At 39.8% G+C, this 25,028-nt stretch overlaps 1 protein-coding gene across 6 annotated transcripts in view; it reads right to left on the reverse strand.

Moving 5' to 3' along the window:
• The window catches only part of Ccdc15 (coiled-coil domain containing 15), a 92,345-nt gene extending 69,581 nt beyond the window's left edge, over positions 1–22,764 (reverse strand). For 4 of the 6 annotated variants that reach the window (XM_006242815.5, XM_017596006.3, XM_017596005.3 and 1 more), the window contains exons 1-5: positions 22,640–22,764; positions 22,088–22,273; positions 16,868–17,017; positions 15,445–15,636; positions 358–471 (exon numbers count right to left, since the gene is read on the reverse strand). In XM_006242815.5, coding sequence (XP_006242877.2) covers positions 358–471; positions 15,445–15,636; positions 16,868–17,017; positions 22,088–22,273; positions 22,640–22,723 — 726 coding nt within the window. In that variant the 5' untranslated portion in view covers positions 22,724–22,764. 6 annotated transcript variants of the gene reach the window in all.
• Between the last annotated feature and the right edge of the window lie 2,264 nt (positions 22,765–25,028).

Here is a 25,028-nt window from a genome sequence, read left to right on the forward strand (position 1 = left end):
CCTCTCCAGCTCCCCTCTGCCCCCCCAGATCTCTGTCTTTATTTTCACCAACATACTGTCAACATTTGTTAAATAAACACATATACTTTTTTAAATTAACATTATAGAATAGGTAATTTTATAGCCTACTTTTTTCACCTAAGTTTTCCCTAATCGTCACATACTATTCAAACATACGATATTTTTTAAAGAATGGCTATATTTAGATATGTCTTAATTTATTCAAGCATTCCCTATTAAGAGATATTAAAGATTACTTCCAATTATTTTGCATTTCTAAATTATGTTGATATAAAAATAACCTGTTAACTCTACTTTCACATATTTTTTAAAGCAGCATATTAGAAATTAGTATACCTCTTGGGTAGGAGAGCTTTTCTTTCCACCATTTAGAAACACTGATGTCTTTTTTTCACTCACAGTTTTAAAGGACGCCAGCTGGTGACGTGCCTGCTTCATAGTTTGACTAAGCTGCCAGGGAAAAGTGGAAAAAAGAAAACAAAAACAGGTTAAAGCCTCAATACCAAATGCACTGGGTGTTCCAACAGGAAATCAGGTCTCTATTATTAAAAGATGCCAGACTTAGGACAAGAGGATTACTTGCAAAGGAGACTTTAATCTGCTGAAGTGCTTTATAATATTGCTGCCAATATTCTAAGATAAAACTTGGTAACTTTGTGACTTGACTTAAGGTTTACTAATCAAATCTATTTTTAAATAATATATACCTTTTATATATAAAATGCCAATATATAGATATACTTAGAAATTACTGAGCAAGTACATTTCTTACCTTTATTCACTGGGCACTACTGTTTTTATTACTGCTTCCTATAAAACTCCATATCTAGTTCCCTAAAACTCTTATTTCCTATTTACATGAATCTTTTCTCTACCTACCTCACTTGAAAACTAACACTAGCCTTTTCTCAGATTTCCTTTTCATCCAGAAAGCCTTCCTAAATATCCTAAATATCATTTCTTCTGTCGCTGTGATGAAAATATCCTGACAAAGGCAACTTAGGGATTGAGGTGGGAGTGGGTAATTCCATGTTATAGTCCATCATTGTAGGGAAACCAAGGCAGGAAATTAAAAAAAAAAGCTAGTCACATTATAACAATAGAAAGTGAGCATTCACATACATGCTTACTTGATTCCTTGCTTGTAATCAATTTGATTTTTCCTTTCTCATTATAGTTCAGAACCCCTTGCCTAGGGAATGATACTACCCTCAGTGGGCTGGATCTTTCCACATGAATGAACTTAACTGAAACACCCTCCACAGACACGTGCACAGGCCAACCCGATGCAGTTATTTCCTCACTAAAACTCTCTCCCTAGGTATTCTAGATTGTGTCAGGTTGACAATGAAGGCTGAAGGCTAACCACCACATTAAGTTAATGTAGAATACATATGTATATAAAAGAACCAACTTGTTTTAATTATTCTAAGAAACAAATGATATGTGACCATCATATAGTTTTATATTTACTCCTTATTCTAGTGATTTTAGTGCAAAACTATTTATTTTCCAGTAGCACAACCTATTTTATCTCTCAAATCTTCAAATCACATTCACTTAGGAGAAAAAAAAAAACCTATATATCATTTTAGTTTAGTATAAGTAAGGCATCAGGTAAAGGACAAATATTTCCACACTAGTTAAAGGAATTATAGCAAGGCTAGGAATACTTCTAACCCACTCATTTAAACAGTGCTAATGGAATCAAGTCTTCCTTAAAGAAAACTGTGACTTACCAATATAGTAATTGATCCTATATAATTTTTACCAATAATGAGCTAACGATAAAAACAAAAACCACTCTTACTATCAGACCTATGTTCTACAGTATATCTTTTCTTCTTAGTACTTGCTTCTAGAGACCTATACCTCTAGCCAGATAAAAAAGTTTGAAACATTACTCTTTATTCTACCAAAAGGAAGACTTCTGGATCAAGTGCAGGGTGGCTACAGAAATCAGGACAGTCATTCACAATGCAAACATGCATCCTGTGCAGTTGGAGTTAAACAACATAGAGTGAGCCATGTGATGCATTGTTTACTGTTAGGTAAAATAAGTTTCAATGACCCATTGGATCACTGAGCCAAGGATTCCAAACGTCTGCTGTAGTCTGTTGTAAGGCGATCTTCATTTCCCATCAATTACTAATTTCTTATAGAGTTTGAGTCATAAGCAGGTTTTCCAACTGGTCCACCAGCCAGAAAAAACACCATGTTCTGTTTTTCCTTCATTGCCCTAAACTCTTTGCCAAACTTCGACCTTGTGAAAGCCTTTTCAATGACAAGAATTTTAACAGTCTGAATACCGGCCATCCAAAAATACTAGATCTTGATCCCTGGAACTCTAAAGGACACTTTATAAGGCAAAAAGGGCCCTTGCAGATATGGTTAGGAACCCTGATATATGGAAACAATCTCATTTTATCCTCATGGGCACTAACTGCCATCACAAGTGTCCTTGTAAAAGAACAGCAGAAGGAGGTTTAGCAACGAGGAGATAGTGTGAAGGTGCAGACAAAGGCTGATAGACTGTAGCTACAAGAAAGGGCACGGCAGCAGATAGACACCAAAAGCTAGAAAATTAAGGGACAGAGTTTCTTCTAAAACCTGTAGGTGCCTAGCCCTGCTGCTACCTTGATTAGGATCAAGTTTAGATGTACAGCATCTAGAACCATGAACAAATACATTTCTGATACTTTAAGTCATTTAAATTGGGTAATCTAGATGTATATAACACAAAACACAGAAAATAGCTATTACTAGTATAAAATTAATTAATAATTAAAAGAAACTAGTGTAAAAGAACACTTGTATTGCAAGATAATGATGATTATACTGTGTGTACAATTATATGTATATGTTTAAAAGTGTATTCAAAATACAAAATTTTAAAGTATCTTTTTTATACAAAACTAGACACATAACTCATTCTCTTACCACCTGTTACTGACAAGTAACAGACTTGCACCAAATGACTAGCCAAGACTAAACTTACTTGATGCAGCTGACTATAGTGGCTCATGCCTGCAACCCCACCACTTGGGAGACTCTGGTAACAGGATTGCTGCAATCTCAAGGTTGTTGCACTCTCAAGGCCAGCCTCAGCTAAGTAGTAAATTGCAGGAAAGCCTCAGTTCTGTACTAAGAGTCTGCCTCGAGACAAACAGGTAGGGTCCTGAAATGGCTTGGCTGTTCTAAGAGCACATATTACTCTTCCAAAGGGCCTGAGTTCAGTCCCAGTACCCATGTGGGGAAACTGACAACTACCTTAACCTTAGCTCCAAAGGATCTGACCTCTTCTTCTGGCCCCCATGAGCCCCACTCCCCAACACACCCATCAACATAAAATTAAACAGCAATTTAAATTTTTTTTCTTAGAGGAGATGAAAAATCTAAGCTGTACAGAAAACCTAGCAAATAAAAAAGAATTAATATAACTCCAGATAAAAAAGTAATTGCAGTTCCCACCCAGCTCAGCTGTGCTCAATCTCAATGTACACAAAATGATAATGTAGAAATAATGTAAAGAGAGGGAAGGGTAGAAAGGCGCATTTGTTATGGCACAAGGGAAAGAAGAGAGCCAAACCCTCACCTTTCCTAATGGGACATCAATAACACGCTCTACCATGTGCTTCTGTGTGTAACAGTCTCCTCTGTGACTGAAATAATTTGGTCCCCATCCTGCAGGGAAGTCTTTAAACAGGATGGAAACAACTCAAAATAGCTGAACTGACCAGATTCACTAGAGCTCTCCCAGTGTGAGCATAAAGTCTGAGCATCTACTCCTGACCGAGGCTAAGATGCACAGACAACGAGAAAACTGAGCTGCCAGAGTCAGGCAAGCTGGGCTGTGAAGGAGACTGACTCTCAGAGGAGAAAGCCCACCAGACTCAGACCAGAGCAGCTGCCTGGAAGAGCTTTAATCCAACTGAGACATCTGGGAAGGACACTCTCCAACCTGTGGAGCTGCCTGCAGGCTGGTTGTGGTCTCCAGGCTCCCCGCTGCGTGTGAACTGTCACCCATGCAGGGGTGGGCTTTGGTAATTCAAAGTCCTTGAATCTTTCTGCTCTGTTAGTAACTCCTCACCTACACCTCTGTAGCTAACCCTAATAAAACATCAAATTGGACTTTGGCAGTGTCTGTACTCAGTCTGTTGTGTGTCCCCTAACTCGGGTGAGTAGACCTATGTGTTGAATCTTCCCAGCTACAGGTTTCTACAGAACAGCTTATTATTTAGAAACATGAATGTTGCTACCAAAACTTAAAACTTAAAAAAAGAAATCAAATAGTTGCTTTTGAGGAGGGAGAAATGGGAAGAGTATTTCTGTTCTTAAAGTATAGATATTACACACACCTTACTCTTTTATTTGTGTACACAACTACACACACATACTATTTCAGACTTTAGGCATATCCTAGAGAACACAAGCCTAGGTCTTCTTCCATCCAAATGAAAACATCAGTCAACAAAAGTCACTCGTAACACTGACTCGTAAGAGACAATATCCTCTTTGTGATATAGGGGCTGCTTCTAGTGCCTTCTGAGGAAAGCAGGTATTTCACAAGCTCTACTAAAAGTTGACAGCCTCCTCCCTGGCCTTAGCTGCTTGAAACAGTGGCTGAATAACCGCGTATCAAGTAATACAGGTCTTGATACAGTGTCTTGTACATATAACAACAACAGAAAAATCCATCATGCTTAAAAAGTTTTACTCATCAGCAAAAAGACTTTAGCCTGATGAAATAAAAAATTATAGTATAGAAAAAAACATTGATTTAAATGTCAAAATCTAGGCCAGAATTATTATATTATAAAACAAATTTAAGACAGTCAGCAAGTATACAGGGTAAAATTTAACAATATTTATTATTATATTTTTTCTTTAGCTCTTTAATTTGATCATGTAATTCTGCCCATTGGAAAGACAAAATTTAAACATAACAAATAAAACTATTTGTACTATGTAGGTCATGGATAGGGATTAATATTTATAAAATGCCACCCTACTTTGTTGCTATGGAACTCATTACCAATTTAAAATATACACAATACTACCATAATAGCTATCCAAAGTTGAATTTATTTAAATATAATTTAGTACACTGGCAAATTATACTGATTTTTTTCATTTAAGTAGGGGAGTGAGTTTGATGTACGGTCTCATGTAGTAAAGGCTGGCCTCATTGACTATGTAGAACCAGTGTGCAATTTCTTCAGTACCAACTGTGTACATTCTTGACGCAAACTCTTCTCTTGCTTGGGTTGCCCTGAATTACCTGAATGGTACCTGTGGTGGTTTGAATGAAAATGGTCCCCACAGAAGAATATATTTGAATGCTTGGTGCCAAGTTGATGGAATTGTTTGAGAAGGGTTAGGAGGTGTGGTCTTCTTGAAGAAGGCATGTCATTTGGGGTGGACTTTGAGGATTAAAAAACCTGACCCATTCCTAGATAGAACTCTCCTTTCTCCCTCTTCTACCCGACTCCCTACTGCTCCAGCATCATGCCTGCCTGCCTGCTAGTGCCATGCTCCCTACCATGACGGTCATGGACTCACCTTCTGAAACTATAAACCCCAACAAACTATTTCTTCTGTAAATTGCTTGGTATCTTAGCACAGATATAGAAAACTGAGACAATACCTTACAGATAATTTAAAAACTATTTTACATTATTTAAGTATTTAAAGGGCTAGAGAGATGGCTAAATGACTAAGAGTGCTGATTTCTCTTCCAGAGAACCTGAGTTAGTTCCAAGCACTCACATCAGATGGCTGGCTCACAACTGCCTTTAACTCTGGCTCTAGAGGCTCTGATGTCCTTTTCTGTCCTTCTTGAACCCACATACGGACACACATAACCAAAATAATAAAAAATAAATCTTAACTACAAAAGTAACTATTTCTAGGAAAGATAAAGACTAGAAATCTGGTGGTGAAATGAGGGAATAGAAACAACACAGGATGTAAAATAATGAAACTAAATCCATGACATTCCTGCACCAACATAAACAAAACTAAAAAATGGATTAAATGTAAGATCTTTATATGAGACCTGAAATTCAACTGTTAGAAGAAACCAAAGAAACACTTCAAGGTTTTTAAGAACTTTCTGAAAGCAGTCTAATAGCACAGAAAATATTTCTAAGAATTAATTGACAAATGGTATTGCATGAGATTAAAAAACTTCTATACAGTGCAAGAAACCATCAGCTGCTGTCCCTTGCAGAACGAGAGAAACCGGTTACTGGCTACTCATCTGACAGACGATTGCTACCTGGAATCTATAAACAATTGAAAAAGTTAAACACTAAAAGAGGGGAATCTTGTACAAATAAATAAAAGGACAAATGAACTGCAGACAGTTCTCAAAAGAAAAAATACATATGGCGAGAATATTTTTTGAAATGCTCGAAAGCCTTAAGTACCAGGGAAATGCATATTTTTTTAAGAAGGAAAAGCTGCTCTGAGAGTCCACTGCTCTGAGAGTCCAGCTAGCTAATCCATTAGCATGCGGCAGAGATGGAAGCGGAAGGACCGTTCTATATGTTTGGTAGAACGCAAACTGCAGCCACTATGGGAACATCAGTGGGAAACATCAAAAACTAAAAATACAACTACCAAGTGACCCAGCGCTAGCATTTCTACACCTAAAGGAACCTGAGTCAGAATATCACAGAGACAGCGCACAGCCAGTTTATTACTGCACACTACTTAGAATAGCCAAGACAGAAGGCCTGCCTAAATGCCAACCAATGAATAAAGAAAACACATGATAGACACACAAATGGAATTGTATTCATCCATAAAAAGGAGTGAAATGTCATCTGCACGGGGCTGGAACTGGAGACCACCATGCTAAATGAAAGACTCATTCAAATGTATTACCACATTTTCTTTTATATACAAAATCTGTGTACACACAAAATCTGTGCATGCACATGTGCAGGAGCACACACACACATACACCTTATGAAAGTAAAGGGGATTAAGAAAGAAGAAGAGGCAGAGGTCCTGAGTTCAATTCCAAGGAAGAAGAGGTCTAAAAGGGAGAGAAAAGCAAGAAGATAATAAGGAAAGGAACAAAATACCACATTTTCACTTCTAAAGAATCTAGTTTTAGAGCAAAAGTGGGGAGAGGGGAGGAGGCAGGCTAACAAAAGGAAGAAGGATAGAGAACAGAAAACAGTGGAAGAGGGCAATTAAGAGCAAGGTATAGCAATATACATAAAGATTCATGATGACATTATTGTATATGCTACCTAAAAAGGTATTTTAAAAAACCAAGATAGCAAAATATTCCGTGAGAAACAGAAAACTACAACAAACCATGATAGTCTGAAAAGACACAGTGCTAAACTGCATGGTCTAAAGATAAATGTGTTATACGGTAAGAGTGGAAGTACGGTAAGATGTTTTTAAGATGAAATCTAAATGAAATAACCAAGAGACAGCACAGAATCCAAAGCTGTAATGATAAATATCAGTACTAACGAAAGGCGCTGTGCCACTTAAAACTTCCCCCCGTTCTGTGGTCTAGTTCCTTAGTTTCTGTTCCTAATTATATTTGGCCATTCAACAGGTAAGGAATACCAAGCATTAGTAGGAAGCTGGGTATCGAGACAAAGAGAAAAACTAGCCAAAACACATTTTTCAAATTTACTACAGTTAATGTATTCTTTCTATTGTGTGCATGTGTGTGCACGTGCATGTGCACCAATGCTTGAAGGGCTGAGGACAACTTGTGGGAGTTGGGTCTCTCCTTCCACCATATGGATCCCAGTTCCCAAACTCAGGTCATTAGGCCTGTCCCAAGCACCTTCCTGTTCAAACAAGTGTCCCTACCAAATCACAGCTGAAATACAGAGGCCAGAAGACAGTCTACAGAAGTTGGCTTTCTCCTCTCACTGTGAGATTGAACTCAGACCACTAGGCTTAGCAGCGAGTGCTTTCCCACACTGAGCCACTGGCTCCTAAAAATGTTATTTATTTCATCTTTTAAAAATGTTTAGAATTATTTCATATGCTTGAGTGTGGCTTTGCTTTTTTTAAAGATTTATTCATTTTAGTTTTATGTGCATGGGCACTATACCTGCATGTATGTCTGTTAGCTTGTGTGTTCAGTGCCTGCAGAGGGTAGAAGAGGGCATCCGATTTTCTGGAACTGGAATCACAGGTGTGAGCTGCTATGTGAATGCTGGGAATTGAACCTGAGTCCTCTGGATGGGTTCAGTTAGCCTATGAAAAATCTGTACAGCGTCTTTGTTCCTTCCTTCCTTCCTTCCTTCCTTCCTTCCTTCCTTCCTTCCTTTCCTTCCTTCCTTCTTCCTTCCTTCCTTCCTTCCTTCCTTGTTCCTTCCTTCCTTCCTTCTTTCCATTTAAGGGAAGTATAATTAAGTACATACAATTCAAGCATTAACTCCTAGACAAACCTGCCTTTCCTATAACTCTCTACATCCTGTGGTTTGAATGTCAAATGTCTCACATAAGCTGGCATGTTTGAACATTTGATCCCTAGCTGGAAGTGCTGCTGAAGGAGGTTATGTAACCTTTAGAAGATGGGGTTTTTTGGGAGGAAGTAGGTTACTGGGGTGAGTCTTGAGGCTTTAGCATGGCTGTTTTTCCTAGACTCTGCTTTTTGAGTGCAGACACAATGTAAACAGCCAGCCTCCTTCTCCTACCACACAGACTACTGCCCTGAACTATGAGCCAAAATAAACCCTTAAGTTGCCTTTGTCAAGGTGTGTTATCAAGGCAACGGCAAGATAATTAAGATAATAGCTGATGCTTATATTATCAAGTATATTCCAGATGTCGGATCATTTTATCCTTAAATATGTAAATGTCAGATAAGCCAGAGCTGTTACAAAGAAAAGCCTTGTCTTGAGATAAAAAACAAAACAAACTCAACTCAACTCAATTAAACTAAAACCAATCAATGCCAGAGGCTAGAGAGACAACTTATAGCTATTAGAAGCACTGACTAGGGCTGGAGAGATGGCTCGGCGGTTAAGAGCACCCGACTGCTCTTCCAGAGGTCATGAGTTCAATTCCCAGCAACCACATGGTGGCTCACAACCATCTGTAAAGAGATCCGATGCCCTCTTCTGGTGTATCTGAAGACAGCTACAGTGTACTTATATATAATAAATAAATAAATCTTTAAAAAAAAAAAAAAAAAAAAGAAGCACTGACTGCTGTTAGGACACTAATTCAAGTTTGAGCACCCACAACAGCTCACAACCCTCTATTACCCCAATTCCAGGGTTCCAATGCCTTCTTCTGGCCACCACAGGCACAGTACACACATAATACACACACACACACACACACACACACACACACACACACACACACGTGCACGCAAAATTATACCAAATAATATTAAATAATAAAATAAAAAGTTAGGAAACAAAATCCCTAAAACCCCAACCACAGTATTCTATTTTTCTACAGCTTAAAGAAACAAAATCTGAACAGTTCACTAACGTCCAGAAGCTAAACTGTGTTTGCCATTGCTATTGTTTAATCAACTCTAAATAAAGAAGTTAATGCTTCAACAATTTCATTGTCTGGTTTCATAACGACATCTAGTGGATTAAAAGTGCAATAGAAATAGTAAAAATAAAAACAACCATTGGCTGTGAGGGCAAAAGTCCACAGGACCAAATTAATAATAAGTCACTGAACATCCTGAGTCCGTCATCTCTTTTCAAAAAAAGGGGGGGGGGGTGCAGTATACAAACTTTTAAACTTTCATAATACTAAGGTTCTTTATAACCTGATTTCCTATCTCACCTCACCTCTGTTCTTTTCCTTCAAAAAATACCAACTAGAGGCTTCATCACTTATTCTAGAAGCACATTACACGTCCTACTCTTTTTACTGATCTTATCTCAAACCGTGGAATTTATCAATCCAGTTCAGCATATCAATTCAAAATAAACAGTTCAATCTGTCTCTTGCAGGAATTCTCCCTGTACTCTTCCCTTATAATTTAAAATTTTGGAATTCCCATGGCACAATCTTTGGGGTGTAACAGACTACAGTATATCTCTCTGGAAATATAAACCCATGGAGGGTCCTATTTCAGATATTATTAATACTCCCTACAATGTTTAACACATAGAATGTGTTCACTTACATGCTGACTGATGTGTTCAAGCCAGAAGAAATTCTATTACAATGAAATGTAGAGTTATAATCATGATAGTAAAGACTTCACTCTTCTATTGCTTATAATGTATCCAGTGTCTAGTTTAATAAATTAATTTTTTCTTCTTTCTTTTTTATTAAGGCAGAGTCTACATGGCCCAGTATGACCTCAAACTTTATATATTTCTTTCTTTTTTTTTTTTTTTACTTTTTACTTTATTTCTGACTTGATTCCTGAAGGCTAAGATTATAAGTGTATATCACCATGAATGGCTCCTATTAATAAACTTAAAAAAGAAAATTAAAATAATTATAAAAATGATTACTAAAAATCACACAATGCCCCCAAACAATGAAAACAGTTTGGAGCAAAAGAAATTTAAGAACGAGACTTAAAGATGATAGAATGTCTCTTCTAATACTCTCTCTACTTATTCATAGGTCACAATTCAATAATGACCAAGCACTATGGGGAGTGTATTGCTGAATGGCCACAGTCATGTCTTAGGGTTTTACTGCTGTGAGGAGACACCATGACCACATCAACTCTTATGAGGACAATATTTCATTGGGGCTGGTGTTCAGTTCAAAGGTTTAGTCCACTATTATCATAGTAGGAAGCATGTAGGCAGACATAGCGCTGGAGAGATAGCTGAGAATTATACATCTAGATTAGCAGGCATCAAGAAATGACTGCCATACTGGGTATGGCTTGAGCATCTGAGACTTCAAAGCCACAGTGATCACTTCCTCCAACAAGGTCACATCTCCTAATAGTGCCACTCCCTATGGGCCTAAAGGGGCCACTTTCTTTTAAACCACCACGTTCCACTCCCTGGCCATTATAGGCTTGTGGCCATATCATAATGCAAGAATGCATTAAGTCCAACTTCAAAAGTCCTTATAGTCTTTAACCGTCTCACCACTGTTTAAAGTCTAAAGTTCAAAGTCTCTTTTCACACTCATGCAATCGCTTAAGTATAATCCCCTGTAAAATCAAAATGAAAAGCAGATTATGTATTTCCAACATAAAATGACACAGGATATACATTCCTATTCCAAAGAGGTAGAAAGGGAGCACAGTGAAGAAATACTGAACCAAGCAAGACCAAGACCAGCTGGGCAAGCTCCAAACTCTGCATCTCCATATCTGATGTTCTTCAGATCTCCAACTCCTGTCAGCTTTCCTTGCTGCAACTTCTTCTTTCTCTTGGGCTGTTTCCACTCCCTGTTAGCAGCTGTTCTCAGCACATATTACATGATGCTAGCCATCTCCAACATTCTGAGGTCTCTAAGGCAATCAGAGCTTTACCTTCACAGATTCACCTAATGGGCTCTCTAAGCTTCCATGCAGGGATACACTCCGGACACATGCCTGTCTCTGTGGCTCTCCTTACTCTCTGAGGGAGATTCCATGACCCCTTCTATCTTGACTCTAAAGCCAAAACCATGTGGCTGAAGCTGCCAAGTTCTGCTTGCTAGGGCTGGAACTTGGTCCCCTCATTCAATTACATCTTCATTTGCTTAGTGTCTTCGACAGTTACCTTTGCTGCCTAAGCTTTCCTACCCTGGAACTCACGCTACAAACTGGGTTGGCCTTGAACTAAGAGATCTGCCTGCCTCTGCTTCTGTATCCATGTGTAAAGGTGTGCACCACCATACCTGGTTCTGATCTTTTCTTTAATTCCTTTTCACTAGCTGAAAGTTTAGCTTGGTAGGATTTTGCCCTGAAGTCACCACTCCCCTTATTACTATTACACTGAACCATTTATTTCCTCTCTACTTCTTGGTGCCTCTTTTCTCTTTGAATTGTACATTTTGCCTTTTTCCTTGCTTAGTCTGTTCCTTTTCATTATAGATCGTCATAAGAGTGAACAATAATAACCACGTAATGGAATTTATACAAGGGTATTTTGACATTTTCTCTGGCAATGCAATTAATCCAAACACTTCAATTTAGCCTCAGGCAGATTTTTTGAATAAGGGCAGAAAGCAGCCACATTCTTCACCAAAATATCACAAAAACAGTCTCCTCTGAAACATATTGAGCCAGGTCCCTACAAATCAAATCATCCTCATTACCACTGACTTTCATGCTCCTAATAGGATGGCCCAATAAGTCCAACTTAAAGCATTCAACTACTAATCCAAAGTCCAGACTCCAAACTAAAGTATGGTCAGGCAGGCCCATCACCAATACTCCAGTCCCTGGTACCAAATTCTGTCTTGGAGTTTCCATTGCTCTGAAGAAACACATGACCACATCAACTCTTATAAATGAAAATATTTAATTGGGGGCTGGCTTACAGTTCACAAGTTTAATCAACTATCATCATGGCAGAAAGCATGGTGGCCTACAGACAAACATGGTGCTGGAGAGGTTGCTGAGAATTCTATATCTGGATCAGCAGGCAGCACAAAGTGACTGTCACACTAGGCATGGCTTAAACACCTGAGACCTCAAAGCCACGCCACAAGTGACTACTTCCTCCAACAAGACTACACCTAATAGTGCCACTCCCTATGCGCCTATGGAGGCCATTTTCTTTCAAACTACCAGAGACTCCAATGCCTTGCTAGTGGCAAAGCCTTCCCTGGGTGAATTCAGAGGGATTGTTGTAGTAAAAATTAACTGGGAGTTTCTACCTCACCTTAGGTCATTTAGTTCCCAGGACCCAAAACCTTTATATTTATAATAAGCGTAAACAGCACTAGAGCTGAGCAGATATCAAACCGTCTAAGCTATTTTATCTCTTTCCCTGTTAATAAATCCAAGGTATAACTTGCCATGTTCCATCTGGGCTGCTCTTACTCCAGTTGGCCAGCCCCCATGGCCAGTTCTCACAATCCTATAACCCACAGCATCTTCTCTCTTCACCTCTCTCCTCCTCATCTCTGCCTCAGAACTCAAGCAAACCCCAGGAACCAAAGCCTCACCTACCTCTCTTCTGCCCAGCTATAGGCTGTAGATATCTTTATTTAACTAATAGTTTTAGATTAAGGAACAAGGTTATATACATCATGTGGTGTACATGAGGATTTCCTCATCCCTGAGGCAACCAGATCCTGGGGGTCAGTATTTAGCATCACAATGCACAGCAACAGATCAAAGCTCAACAAGGGATGGCAAATCCTTTCTCTAGTCCAGGTACAGTTGTTTATAACGTATGCAGAAAAAGTGTAACATAGCTGATATTTATGACCCAAAAACTGTTCCCCTACAGAGACAGAGACAGCTCCTGAGATTAGCGACACATGCCTCCTTGTTCCAGCTGTATATAATAAGCCCTGCTTCCTCAATTCAGCTGTATGCAATAACACGCCTCACTGTTGAACTGCATATGACAAACACGCTGAACCTGAGGGCGCCGTGGCTTCTTCACCAGAGAGCCCAGTGTGATCGCAGCTTCTCTGTTCATGTATCTCTCTCTCTCTCTCTCTCTCTATATATATATATATATATATATATATATATATATATATATATGTATGTATGTATGTATGTATGTATGTATGTATATGTATATGTATATGTATATGTATATGTATATGTATATGTATATGTATATGTGTATATGTATATCTGTCTTGTTCCCCCAGTTAGGTCAATCCCTGAAGCCATGCAAGGACTTGGAAAAGTACATTAACTCGGAGTAGAACAGCTTTGGTTTTCACGTGGTCATCGTTTACCACACTTATTTCTCTTTCCTTCACACCATCCCTAAGTATGTGTTTTCAAGTAGAATGAAGAACAATTCTTAAAGCAAAGGTAAACAACACATCAATAAAAGCTGAGGTAACCAAAAAAGGAACTGATGGAATGGGAAGAATGCTGCATATTTTTAATTTTTAAGTATTAGCTACACTAAAAAAGTCACCAAAATTTTTTCCAAGTATTCTGGATATGTTAAGAATTTACTATATTATCACCTGACATATAGTACAGATAAATTTATTGTGGTAATTAGTTTAAAATACAAAAGTAAGAAAAGCAAAAAGTAATAAATAAAACACTATTTAATTGTACTGAATCCCTTGGCATCAACGGTCAAGATCACTTCTGTCTGTAGCAACAAACTGACGATAACATATACAGAACATAATTTCAGTACAATTGGAAATTTGATGCTCCTTGACTCAAGACTAATACATTTTAATTCTAGACTTTTGATACCTTTCTTTTTTTTTTTTTTCTTTTTTTTCGGAGCTGGGGACCGAACCCAGGGCCTTGCGCTTGCTAGGCAAGTGCTCTACCACTGATCTAAATCCCCAGCCCCTTGATACCTTTCTTTAGACAGTTCTACAATGTCTTATCAAAGCAAATGAATATGAAAAGCATATTATAATAACCCAGTTCATGTTTATAACCCGGTACTTGGGAGACAGAAAGAAGATAACTATGGGTCACACATCAGCCTAAGACACACAGCAAGACATTATCAACCAATCAGCCATTCAATCCATAAATAAACAATTTTTGAAAACTAAAAATAAATACTATTCCACTTTTAATAGATAAAAAGTGGCAAGAAGGAGGAGAAGGAGGAGGAGCAGCAGCAGCAGCAGCAGCAGCAGTAGCAGTACAGTAGTAGTTGTTTGCAATGTGAAGACCAGAGCTCATATCCCCAGAACCGATATAAAAATCCAAATCCAGCAATAGGGAATGGGTCGCCAAGTTCAGTAAGAGACCCTGCCTCAATATATAAGGTGGAGAGTGACTGAGAAACACAACTGATGTCAACCATAAGCCTATACATGCACATATGTATTCCTGCACACACGCACGCATGCATTCACACAAGCCCATTCATATACACATACAAAAAGAAGGGGAAGTCAATAGGTCGACTCCTAATATCTACTGCATACCCTGAATATATCACATCTATACATTAGAGGACTGAAGGGTGTTAGCATTCTGTCTAAGCTCTACCCCACAGTTATCTGGCAATAGCCAGGTATGCCTGACACTATAAAAGGGGCTGCTTGCCCCCTCCTCACTCTTGCTCTTGCTCTTCCCCTCTTCCCCTTTGTCCCTTCTCTCCCCATTCCCCTCCCCACTTCCCTCCACATGCTCATGGCCGACCTTTCCTCCTCTCCTCTTCTACTCTTCTCTCTCTCATCCCTCTCCCTTGTCTCGCCCTTACATTAAACCTCTCCATGTGGAACCATGTTGGCCTGGTGTGGTTTGACGGATGCCAGCCAGGATTTCTACCCCAACAAAGGCAATCACTGAAAGAGAAAATAAAATGTACCTCTACTTACAGCTTGAGCTTGTTGTTCAAACAACTGATTCTGATTCTCTGCATCATCTGTTGCATTACCAAGCACCAGGGAAGTGGGTAACCTAAAACTTCCAACAGCAGCATTCAGATTGCGAGGGAAAACACTTGTCCTTTTAGAAGTTAAATGTGCTGAGTCTGAATACCGTATGGCTATAGAGCCTTCCTTTTCTGCCTACACAAAGGAAAAAGGAGGGATAATGAGACTCTACTCCATCATAACGTAAGTAATACCTTTTAGCAGCCATAGATTTTCACCTGGGACAAGAGAGTAGGGGGGCAGGCCTTAGCTGACAGAGGCACTAATGTGATAATAATTTAAGTAGGCTATCTCACCTAGTTCCTATGCAATCCTGTAAGCTTATATCATATCATATTGTGATAGCTAATTGTGGCTGTCACCTTAACTACTTCTGGAATCAACTAAGCAGCTGAGCATACCTGTGAAGGATTTCTTTAATTGGATGACTTGAGGTGTGAAGAACCACCCTAAATCTGAGCCACCTTGTGGTGGCAGCCCACATAAAAATATATGGAAGAAGCTTTCGGTTTCTTGGCTGCTTGCTCTCATTCTCGCTGGCAAGCTCATCAGTCCTGTTGCTGACTCTCGTATTAGAAGCTATTTCTTTGGGATTCCAACAGACTAAAGAGTAGCAGCTTTCTAAGGATCCTCTGGCACCAGTCTAGCACCAGACTGAATGAGTATAGGATTCCTGGCCTCTCCATCGGAGACAGACATCAGACCATATCCTCTAAGTCATGCTAATAAATTCCCTATCTGTTCTGTTCATTTATAGAAACTTAATACACATACCATGTATATATAGCATATACCATATAGATACATAAATCATACATATGTATATATTGATATTTGGGGGGTTTTTTGGACACAGGGTCTCATTCTGTAGTCTAGGTCTGGAACTTGTGGCAATCCTCCTGACTTAGCCTCCCAAGTACCAAGATTATAGGTATGAGCCACCAGACTCAGCATTTGTCTACTTTACAAATAATAAAACTATTATTAGCTCAGTGGTAGAGCGCTTGTCTAGCAAGAGCAAGGCCCTGGGTTCGGTCCCCAGCTCCGAAAAAAAAAAAAAAAGAAAAAAAAAACTATTATGCAATTAGAAAAGTTAAGTAATTAGCCCAAGGTCACAAGGCTAGGAGGTGACAAAGATAGGATTCAAACTTAAATCTGTACCCAAAACCCTGGCATCGTTTTTTTACATATTTAGAGAAAAGGGTAAAAAGCAAGTCAGAACAGAACAGGAATAAAAAGTTTCTCTACATGAAAACTGGCTGTGCTCAGTACAAATTTGGAATTTAACAACCAGAATTAAAAAGAGAAGTAATCGTGCGATGGCCTCACAGCGTGTCCGTTCACACTACCTTGCTTCAGAACTTACTGCTTTGTAAGACTTGTCAAGTTGTTGCTTTTTCCTCAGCTTAGCCTGCTGATTGACCCGGTGTTTGACTTGTCTCTGAAAGTGTCTCAGAGACTCTTGCTTCCTTCGCTGCTGTTCCTTAATTTCCTCTTCAAGTATGTATGCTGAAGTCTTTAAAGAAAAAAAATAGAAAGTGGACTTAAATGTCATCAATTTGGTCCATGAGGAATGTCATGAATGCAGAAAAGTTATCGTGAAGAAGATTGTGAACAAGAAAAACTCAGTTCTATACTCTGCTCTCACCGGAAGAGCAAGGAAATAACAGTCACAACCACTGATGTAAGTGTATTTAGGGAGTCCCAAGAACTCAAGGCCAATCAGAAGCTTTAAAAAAAAATGGAATTTGTGAATATTTGTATCAAATGTTAATGTTTTATTAAACTAAAACTAAAGGTGTCTTCATTAATTCTTTTTTCCCCTGGTTTTGTGTTTTTATTGGGGTTTACCATGGGCAGGAGGAACTGCCACCATAAGGTATGGCCCTCCCAAGCAGGTCCGTTCTAATCCTCCTCCTGCGCCTTCTGGGACTTTTTCTTTTTCTTTGTGCTGCTCTTTGTGCAGCTAGCAGAAGCCTCAGGCTCCTCAGAGAATTCCCTTTTCCTCTTATGGGGTCTGCATTAATTCTTAAGGAACTGATTTTGACCCATTTGTGTTATGGTTCCTAATAGAAGAAAACTTTCACCCGACATGTTCCTAATGTCCAGTGTCTTCATACTTAGAATTAACCTCTCCCCCTTTTCAGGTGTCACTATTATAGCCCTAACTAGTCTACAGCCCTCTACATAGTTGGAGCTGACCTCAAACTCCTGTCTCTGTCTCCCAAGTGCCTTTCACTCCATTTTTAACTTAGCTTTCCTTTCACCCACCTTCAAGACTAACCCACATCCCTGCTCATTCCTCTGAGCCCTTATGCTACAACCCATTTCATTCTAAAATGATTAAAATGAAGCACTTGTTAACTCTCCTCCTAGATTACTAATCCTGAGAGTAGGAAATGTAGCCTTTCCTTGGCTAATTTACATATGATGGAAATAATGCTTAAATTATATAGAAATTATTCTTCAAAATGACATAACTTAAACTAAATGAATCAAGGCTCTTGGCATTGATGCTATTGTGTAGTCTTTTCCCACACTGAATTTTATCTGTCTTTGTATAAACAACGGAATGAAGCAGAACCATTGGGTCCATGACTTTCCCAACAAAGTTATTAAGCAACTGGAGCTCTGGAATGACCACCAGGGGGAAAGCCAGTATCACAAAGAATTCTGACTACTCTAAGACTCCCACATTGGAGGGAAGCACAGCCAAATTAGCCATATGACACAGAAAGATCCAGCCAGTCGCCAGGTATTCTAACCATCCTGGCCCAAAGGCCACACATGAGAGAGACTTACTAGATATTACAGCTACCAAGAACTAAGAACTTTAACATTCAGACCCATTACAATGTCTCAAATATCCAGTTACTTAAGTCACTCAGCTGAGGCCTAGGACACTGACACAGATATGACATGGCACATTATTCTGTGTAAATTCCTGACACACATTATTACTTGCTTTATGGCACTATGTTCTGATATGACTTGTTATATAACAAAAGATAAGGGGAGAGCGGGCTAATATGCAAGAGAAATCATATATAAGACCACAGTGACTTTTCATAATGATTTAACTTAACAAATTAATTTAATTTACCAACTATTTTAATTACCAAAGAAAAATGAATTTCTGAAGCTATGAGGCTTTTACAAACCTTGAAGTGTTAAGTTCTTCTTTAGAATAGTTCTTCTTTAGAGTAGACAAGCTTTAGAAGTAACTATTTACCGCATCTCTGACTTGACAGTGCTGGGGCTATTAGTAAGGATGGATTCCCAATGTTTTTTGTTTGTTTGTTTTTTCTTTTTTCTTTTCTTTTTTTTTTTTTTTTTTCCCGGAGCTAGGGACTGAACCCAGGGCCTTGAGCTTGCTAGGCAAGCGCTCTACCACTGAGCTAAATCCCCAACCCCTCCCCCCATGTTTTAATGATAAAGAGTTCTACCAGATGCTTGATCAAACTCCCTTTGATTGAAACTAATTGTAGAATTATTTAAAAGGAGAAGAGACAATTTGTACGTGGTTAATATTCTGACTATGTGAGAACTTAAACTATTATTAACAAGAAGAAGGGTGTTATGGTAAAAGATTTTGAGCACTATGATACTACTGACACTGTAAAGGTGTCTTAGTCATTAAAAAGGTGTATTGGGGCACTGAGAAAGCTCAGCAGGTAAAGGCTCTGAAGAGCTGAGTCCCACACCAAGCTCCACATCACGGTGGGAGGAGAGAACCAATTTCTATAAGCCTTCAGACCTCTGCACTACAAACACAAATAAATATATGGAATTAAAAGTTTGTTAAAGGGTACAGACCAGTAATAACAGAACTTTGTACCAATTCTTATTTACTGACTCCCACTTCATGCACCCTTTTCAAGGTGTTCCTCTCCTCCATTCCCCATTAATAAAGAAATTCTGATGTTATGCCTCATGTCTAAATTGTCTTAATTTATTCTAATTGTTCCTCTCATTCTAATCTCTCCCTAACCCCTAGCTTTGAAGCAATTAATCTAATCAAAACAGCTTGATTATGGAACTTATCTATAGATATTAAATAGTGAATAAAGTCAAGATTTTCCCTAGACTTTCTAGCTTCCCACTCCCCTTATTTTCAAATCATGTTGGCCTCCATCCCTCCACTAAACCTTCCCTCCAGCCAATTCCTTAATAGATCATCTCATGTCTACTCATCCAGATTCTTTTAAATTTTCCCCACCAACCAGTCATATCTTCCTTGTTTGAGTAAGAGAGATATTCTTAGCACTTAATCACATGCAGTCCAACTTTTAAGTTCCTTCCTGAAAGGTAGCAAAGTGGGCATAAATCAATGAGTGTGTAACTATATATACTATGAACATAAAAAAAAATTAACTTACTATATTGTTCTGTTATTAACATTTATAATTGGAGGGTGTCGATGTTTTGGGGTGTTTTTGTTTTGTTTTGAGACAGGGTCTTACTGTGTCTGACTTGGAATGCCCTATGCAGACCAACTTGGCCTCAAATTCAGAAATCCACCTGTCACTGCATCCCCAGTGCTACAATAAAAGGCATGTACCACCACATCTAGCTATTCATAGCTTTTCAGTATTAATTTGTATCTTTTATGTGTGGGTGTGGGTGAATTGCCTGCATGTATGTCTATACACTACATGTCTGCAGTGCCCTTGGGGACCAGAAGCTTTAGTCTCTAGAATTGGGAGTTAAAAAACAGTTGTCATATGGGTACTGAGAATTATGGGAAAGCAACCAATTCTCCTAACTGCTAAGTCATCCATCTCTCTAGCCCAACATTTTTAAAATTTAGTGTGTGTGTGTGTGTGTGTGTGTGTGTGTGTTTTGGGGGGGCTGTACATGTATACAAGTGTGTACGAATGTGTACATTCGATGGTATGATCTCATGTGTGGAGATCAGAGGACTTTTCAGGAATTGGCTCACTCCCTCCACCTGGTTTTGAGGCAAAGTTATAGTGACATTTTAGAGTTTTGGTTTCTTTAAAAAAAAAACCACACAAATATTATGAGAATGTGTTTTCGTTTTGATCCCAGGTGTAGGGATATAGAGCTACTTCAGATTGTCCAGAGCAGGTGACTACGATTTGTCTCGTGCTCTAGCAGGGAGGGACATGATTTTGCCGGCTGCAGATTGTTTCTACAACTGTGTGACAGGGACGTTTTTCAGAGGATATACAAAGGCTAGGTCCCTGAGAGGTGTGCTGGGATATCGGTTAGTTGGTTGTTGTTTTGGGTTGTTAGGAAGTAACAAGAAGAAATTAGATACCCTGATGACAAAGATCAAACTTGCCTCGAGGAACTCAATGCCTCTGAACAGCAGGGAGTAGCTAGCAATGCTGCCCTTTTCTAGCCCTGACTGTACTCAGGGATCTCCTTTCCTTTCCTTCCTATCCTTTTTGTTGTTGTTATTATCTAGTATCCCGGGGTTGAAAGGTAGGAAGAGAAGGGGTGGAGAAGGGTGAAAGAAAACAGGACCCGAATAGCAGCAGAGACCAGCTACACAGGGTCTCTGATCTCTGCTGCTTCACTCCAGGCCACACGCTGCTGACAGAGTCTCAATACAGGGCTGTGGGGCTTACACTGCTCCACCCATCGTGCACCTGGACTCCAGGACTAGAACCTCAGTCTATCAGGCTTGCACACAAGTCTTTTTACCTGTAAGCCACCTCCAGATCCTTGTGTGATATTTAAATGTCTTGTTGCTTCTCTAAAATCACCCAGGTTTAGTACCTTGTACATTCTAAGAACATCACATATTTCCAACATTCCATAAATACTATATATTACTATGTATATTAGGCAATATTATTCAATTTAAAAACAAGGGGTGTGGAACAGTGACTTGCTCCCTATGCACGATAAAATTTGAACAAAGAGCTAAGGAACAGTTCGTTGAAATACTAAACAAAGCCAAACAAAAACATTGCAAAACCACTCTCAGCTGTTAGCAAGAGAATCAAATATTTACATGTGTAAACTTTTGAAAAGGGCGTCCCTTCATCTGAGATGCTTCTACCTATCTGCATTTACTGCATTTCCATTCTTTCATAGCCAGCAAAGACCATATTTCCTGATTCATTCAAAAACTACATCCTGAAGGACCTACTTTACCCCAAAACAAGAACAAGACGTTCCTTGACCTTGTGGAATTTACAACTTCCTCCGAGTTTGTCAGGATTAACCTCTTTCGTTTTTTCTTACTTCATTGTGCTTTATTTAAAAGCTTATAAACCCCAAGCAACTAATTAACATTTAAAAAGTGACCAACTGTCGTTACAGTGTCGGAAAGATGTACACAGTACATCTTGCCTTTCACGGCAAACAATCATGTTTGTGAAGTAAACTAGTCTACTTGCTGGTATACAGTAAGAACTAAGTAATATTTGATTATGTCAACTAAAGATGAAGCAAGTTTGGGAAAATACATCAGTATTGTATAATTTTGACGCAAGAATATAATCTGTCACAGAATGGAAACAGCATCCCCCAGCTTTAAGCACCAAAAATCAGAGAAGGCTAATAAAAAAGGCAGGCAGCGATCACAGTATCTGGGTCAACTGACACTCACGTGCGCTGGAATTCCCGACCAATTTGGTGAGGCAGGTTCCACCCAAGCCCCAACTGGTACTATGGCCTGGTTCCTCTCAGCCAGCACTGCCAAAACATCCTTGCTCTTCGTGGGGTTTAAAGTCAGGGGCAGTTTTGTGGGATTCCGAGGCTTCTTGAGGGGGGTCATACCTCCTGGCATTGACTTCTGGTTAGGAGAAAAGAAAAAGAGGGACACGAAATAAAGACGAGGGGAAAAGGTTTAAAAATTACTTTCTGGAAGGAATGGAAACGAGAGAATGGAGGATTCACTTGGGAGATGAAAAACTGCCCAGAGGTGGGTATAGGTGGGCGCTAGGGACAGGACTTGAGTCTGAGAGATGACCGGGTGTGGAAATGCGCCAGCTCACTGCTGCGGGGTGGAGGGGTGTCTGAGGCCCGGGCAGGAGCCGGGGTCCTAAGAAGCCTGGGCACAGGCAGGGCGTCGGAAGTCCGGGCAGGAGGGCAGGGGCCTGTGAGACTCGGGCAGTTAGATAGGGAACCTGTGAAGCCTGGAGCCCGCCGCGATCCGGACCTTCTCACACTCAAACTCCGCGGGCTGCTTCGCAAAGGACAAACAGCAAACTGACACACCGGGCCTGCCCTGCCCCTTCCGCATTCGTCACGCATCCTGGGCTGGGAAGGCGGGGATCCGAGAGTTGGGAGTTACGTCACGTCCGCTTCCTGTCCTTTGGTTGGGAGGGCCAGAGCTAGTTTATGAAACTTCCAGCGAGCTTTGGATGCTGGCGCTGTAGTAGTCTCAAATCTCATAGGGAGATGTCTAACATGATGAACAGGCGAGTAAGCGTTCGGTCTTGAGGAAATCTCGGGAAAAGGCACAGCAGTTCTCAATCTAAGGGTCGCCACCCTATTTTGGGGTTGCATATCAGATATCCTGCGATGAGATATTTTACATTACAATTCATGGCAGGAGCAAAAGTACAGTTATGAAGTCGCAACCGAATTTTACGGTTGAGGGTCACCACAACATAAGGAACTGTATTAAAGAGTCGCAGCATCACGAAGGGTGCTAGGACCCATGCTAGAACATGCTGCCAGTGGGTCCTCGAGGTACAGACCAAGCCAACAATCAACCAGACTGTGTTTTTGGGCATCTCCTAAGGTTTACAACGCTATTTCATGATTACCCTCAACATGTTCTTGCGTGTGACCATCACAACTTATTTAGTGGTCTCCATCTCTACTCCAAACACTATTTGGAACTTTTCATTAAACCCAAAGGACATAGACTCATTCATTTGAGTTGTATGTGGATGCTGGAGGTTGAACCTAGGACCTCTGGCACGTTAAGCAAGTGGGGCAGCGGAAACCCTAGCCCCCTTAATATCTTTGCTTTTCAGTTAAGGTCTCACTAAGGTGCCCATGCTGGATTCGAATTCCCTATGTAGCCCAGGCCTCGAACTTGCAATCCTCCTGCCTTAGCCTATCCAATGACTGGTGTTACAAGCATGTGTCACCAGGTTTCACTTCAACATATATTACTGCAAGCATTTTACATATCAGTATGTTTTCTGGATACTCCAGGTCCAGTGAACAAAGATCCCTTGTTTGGAGAATTTACAAGACATTGACATTGATAGGACCTTTCCAGAGAAGACATCAGTAAGACAGTTGAAGTGGTTCTATGTGTTTGGTTTGTATTTCACTTTATTCAGTCCTGGAAATTAAGCTCGGGGCTTCTTACATGCTAGTCAACTTTTTTTTAACTAAGCAAAGACTATGTAAGATCATGAAACAAACCTTTATACTCTTCAAGGGAGGGATTTCGGTATTTAGTTGATTGTTTGACAGGTTTTAATGGGATCTCCTAGGTAGTTCAGTTCTTCCTGCCTTAGCATTCCGAGGGCTGGAATAGCAGGCATAAAATATCATACCCAGGTATAGGACTATTCCAAGTAGGAGCTGGAGAAATAGTTAAGACTGCTTCCTGCTCTTCCAGAAGACCAAAGTTCATATCCCAGCACCCTAGGCACCTACACACACACACACACACACACACACACACACACACACACACACACACAATGTTCCCAGTAGAGAGTGAGCATTAATGTGGGACCACTGACTGACTGAGAAAAGTGAAGGAGGCTAGAATGACTAGAAAAGGATGAAAGGGGAAACTCTGAGACGAGCATGACAAGCCACATAGTGTGTGTTTATCACTATAATGTGTTGAGATGGAGCACCATTAGAGAACTGTGAGCTAATGAGTAACAATTAAAAAGGCATCCCATATGCTGTGTTGAGAATTAGGAATAAGAATAAGTGGGGAAAGAGGTTACAGAAATTGCCCCGTTATGACTTTCCCCCCAATAATCTCATGATTTGAGAAGGAAAAGTCTGAAGTCTGGTGCCAGCCATATAGGAAAGTTGTTTCCTAGAAATAAGAAAGAGATGTCCCAGAGTGCCAGTAACTTATCAGAGCACCTTGCAGGAGACAGGAGCTGAAACAATTATAAGTCGATAACCACACCTTAGCCAGGATTGCTTAATTATGACTTCTGTTTAAACGTTATCCTCATGTTTGGATCCCTGGAGGATGAACCTCTTTGTTCCTCTGCCATTGTGATCATATTGAGTAAACAATTTTCTGCTTTTCATGTTTAATGTGGCTCTTTTACTTGGCTAATCAAATGCATGTGGACAAGGCCAACTTGTTATGGCAGCCAAGGCATAATCTCTGATGCCTAACCCTGCAAACAAGGAAATGGGTCTTCCAGGGTATCTGGCACCCTCTTCTCAATTCTGTGAGCACCAGACACAAACGTGGTGAACACATATGCATGCAGGCAAAACACCTTGTGTATTCAACGAAATGAAAGATGGGAGCATTGGACAAATTGTCCAGGAGATGTCTGAAATTACTGGAAAAAATATGACAAACAGGCTAGTCATTGTCGGGG

Source organism: Rattus norvegicus, chromosome 8, assembly GCF_036323735.1.
Source record: "Rattus norvegicus strain BN/NHsdMcwi chromosome 8, GRCr8, whole genome shotgun sequence".
Lineage (NCBI taxonomy): Eukaryota > Metazoa > Chordata > Mammalia > Rodentia > Muridae > Rattus > Rattus norvegicus.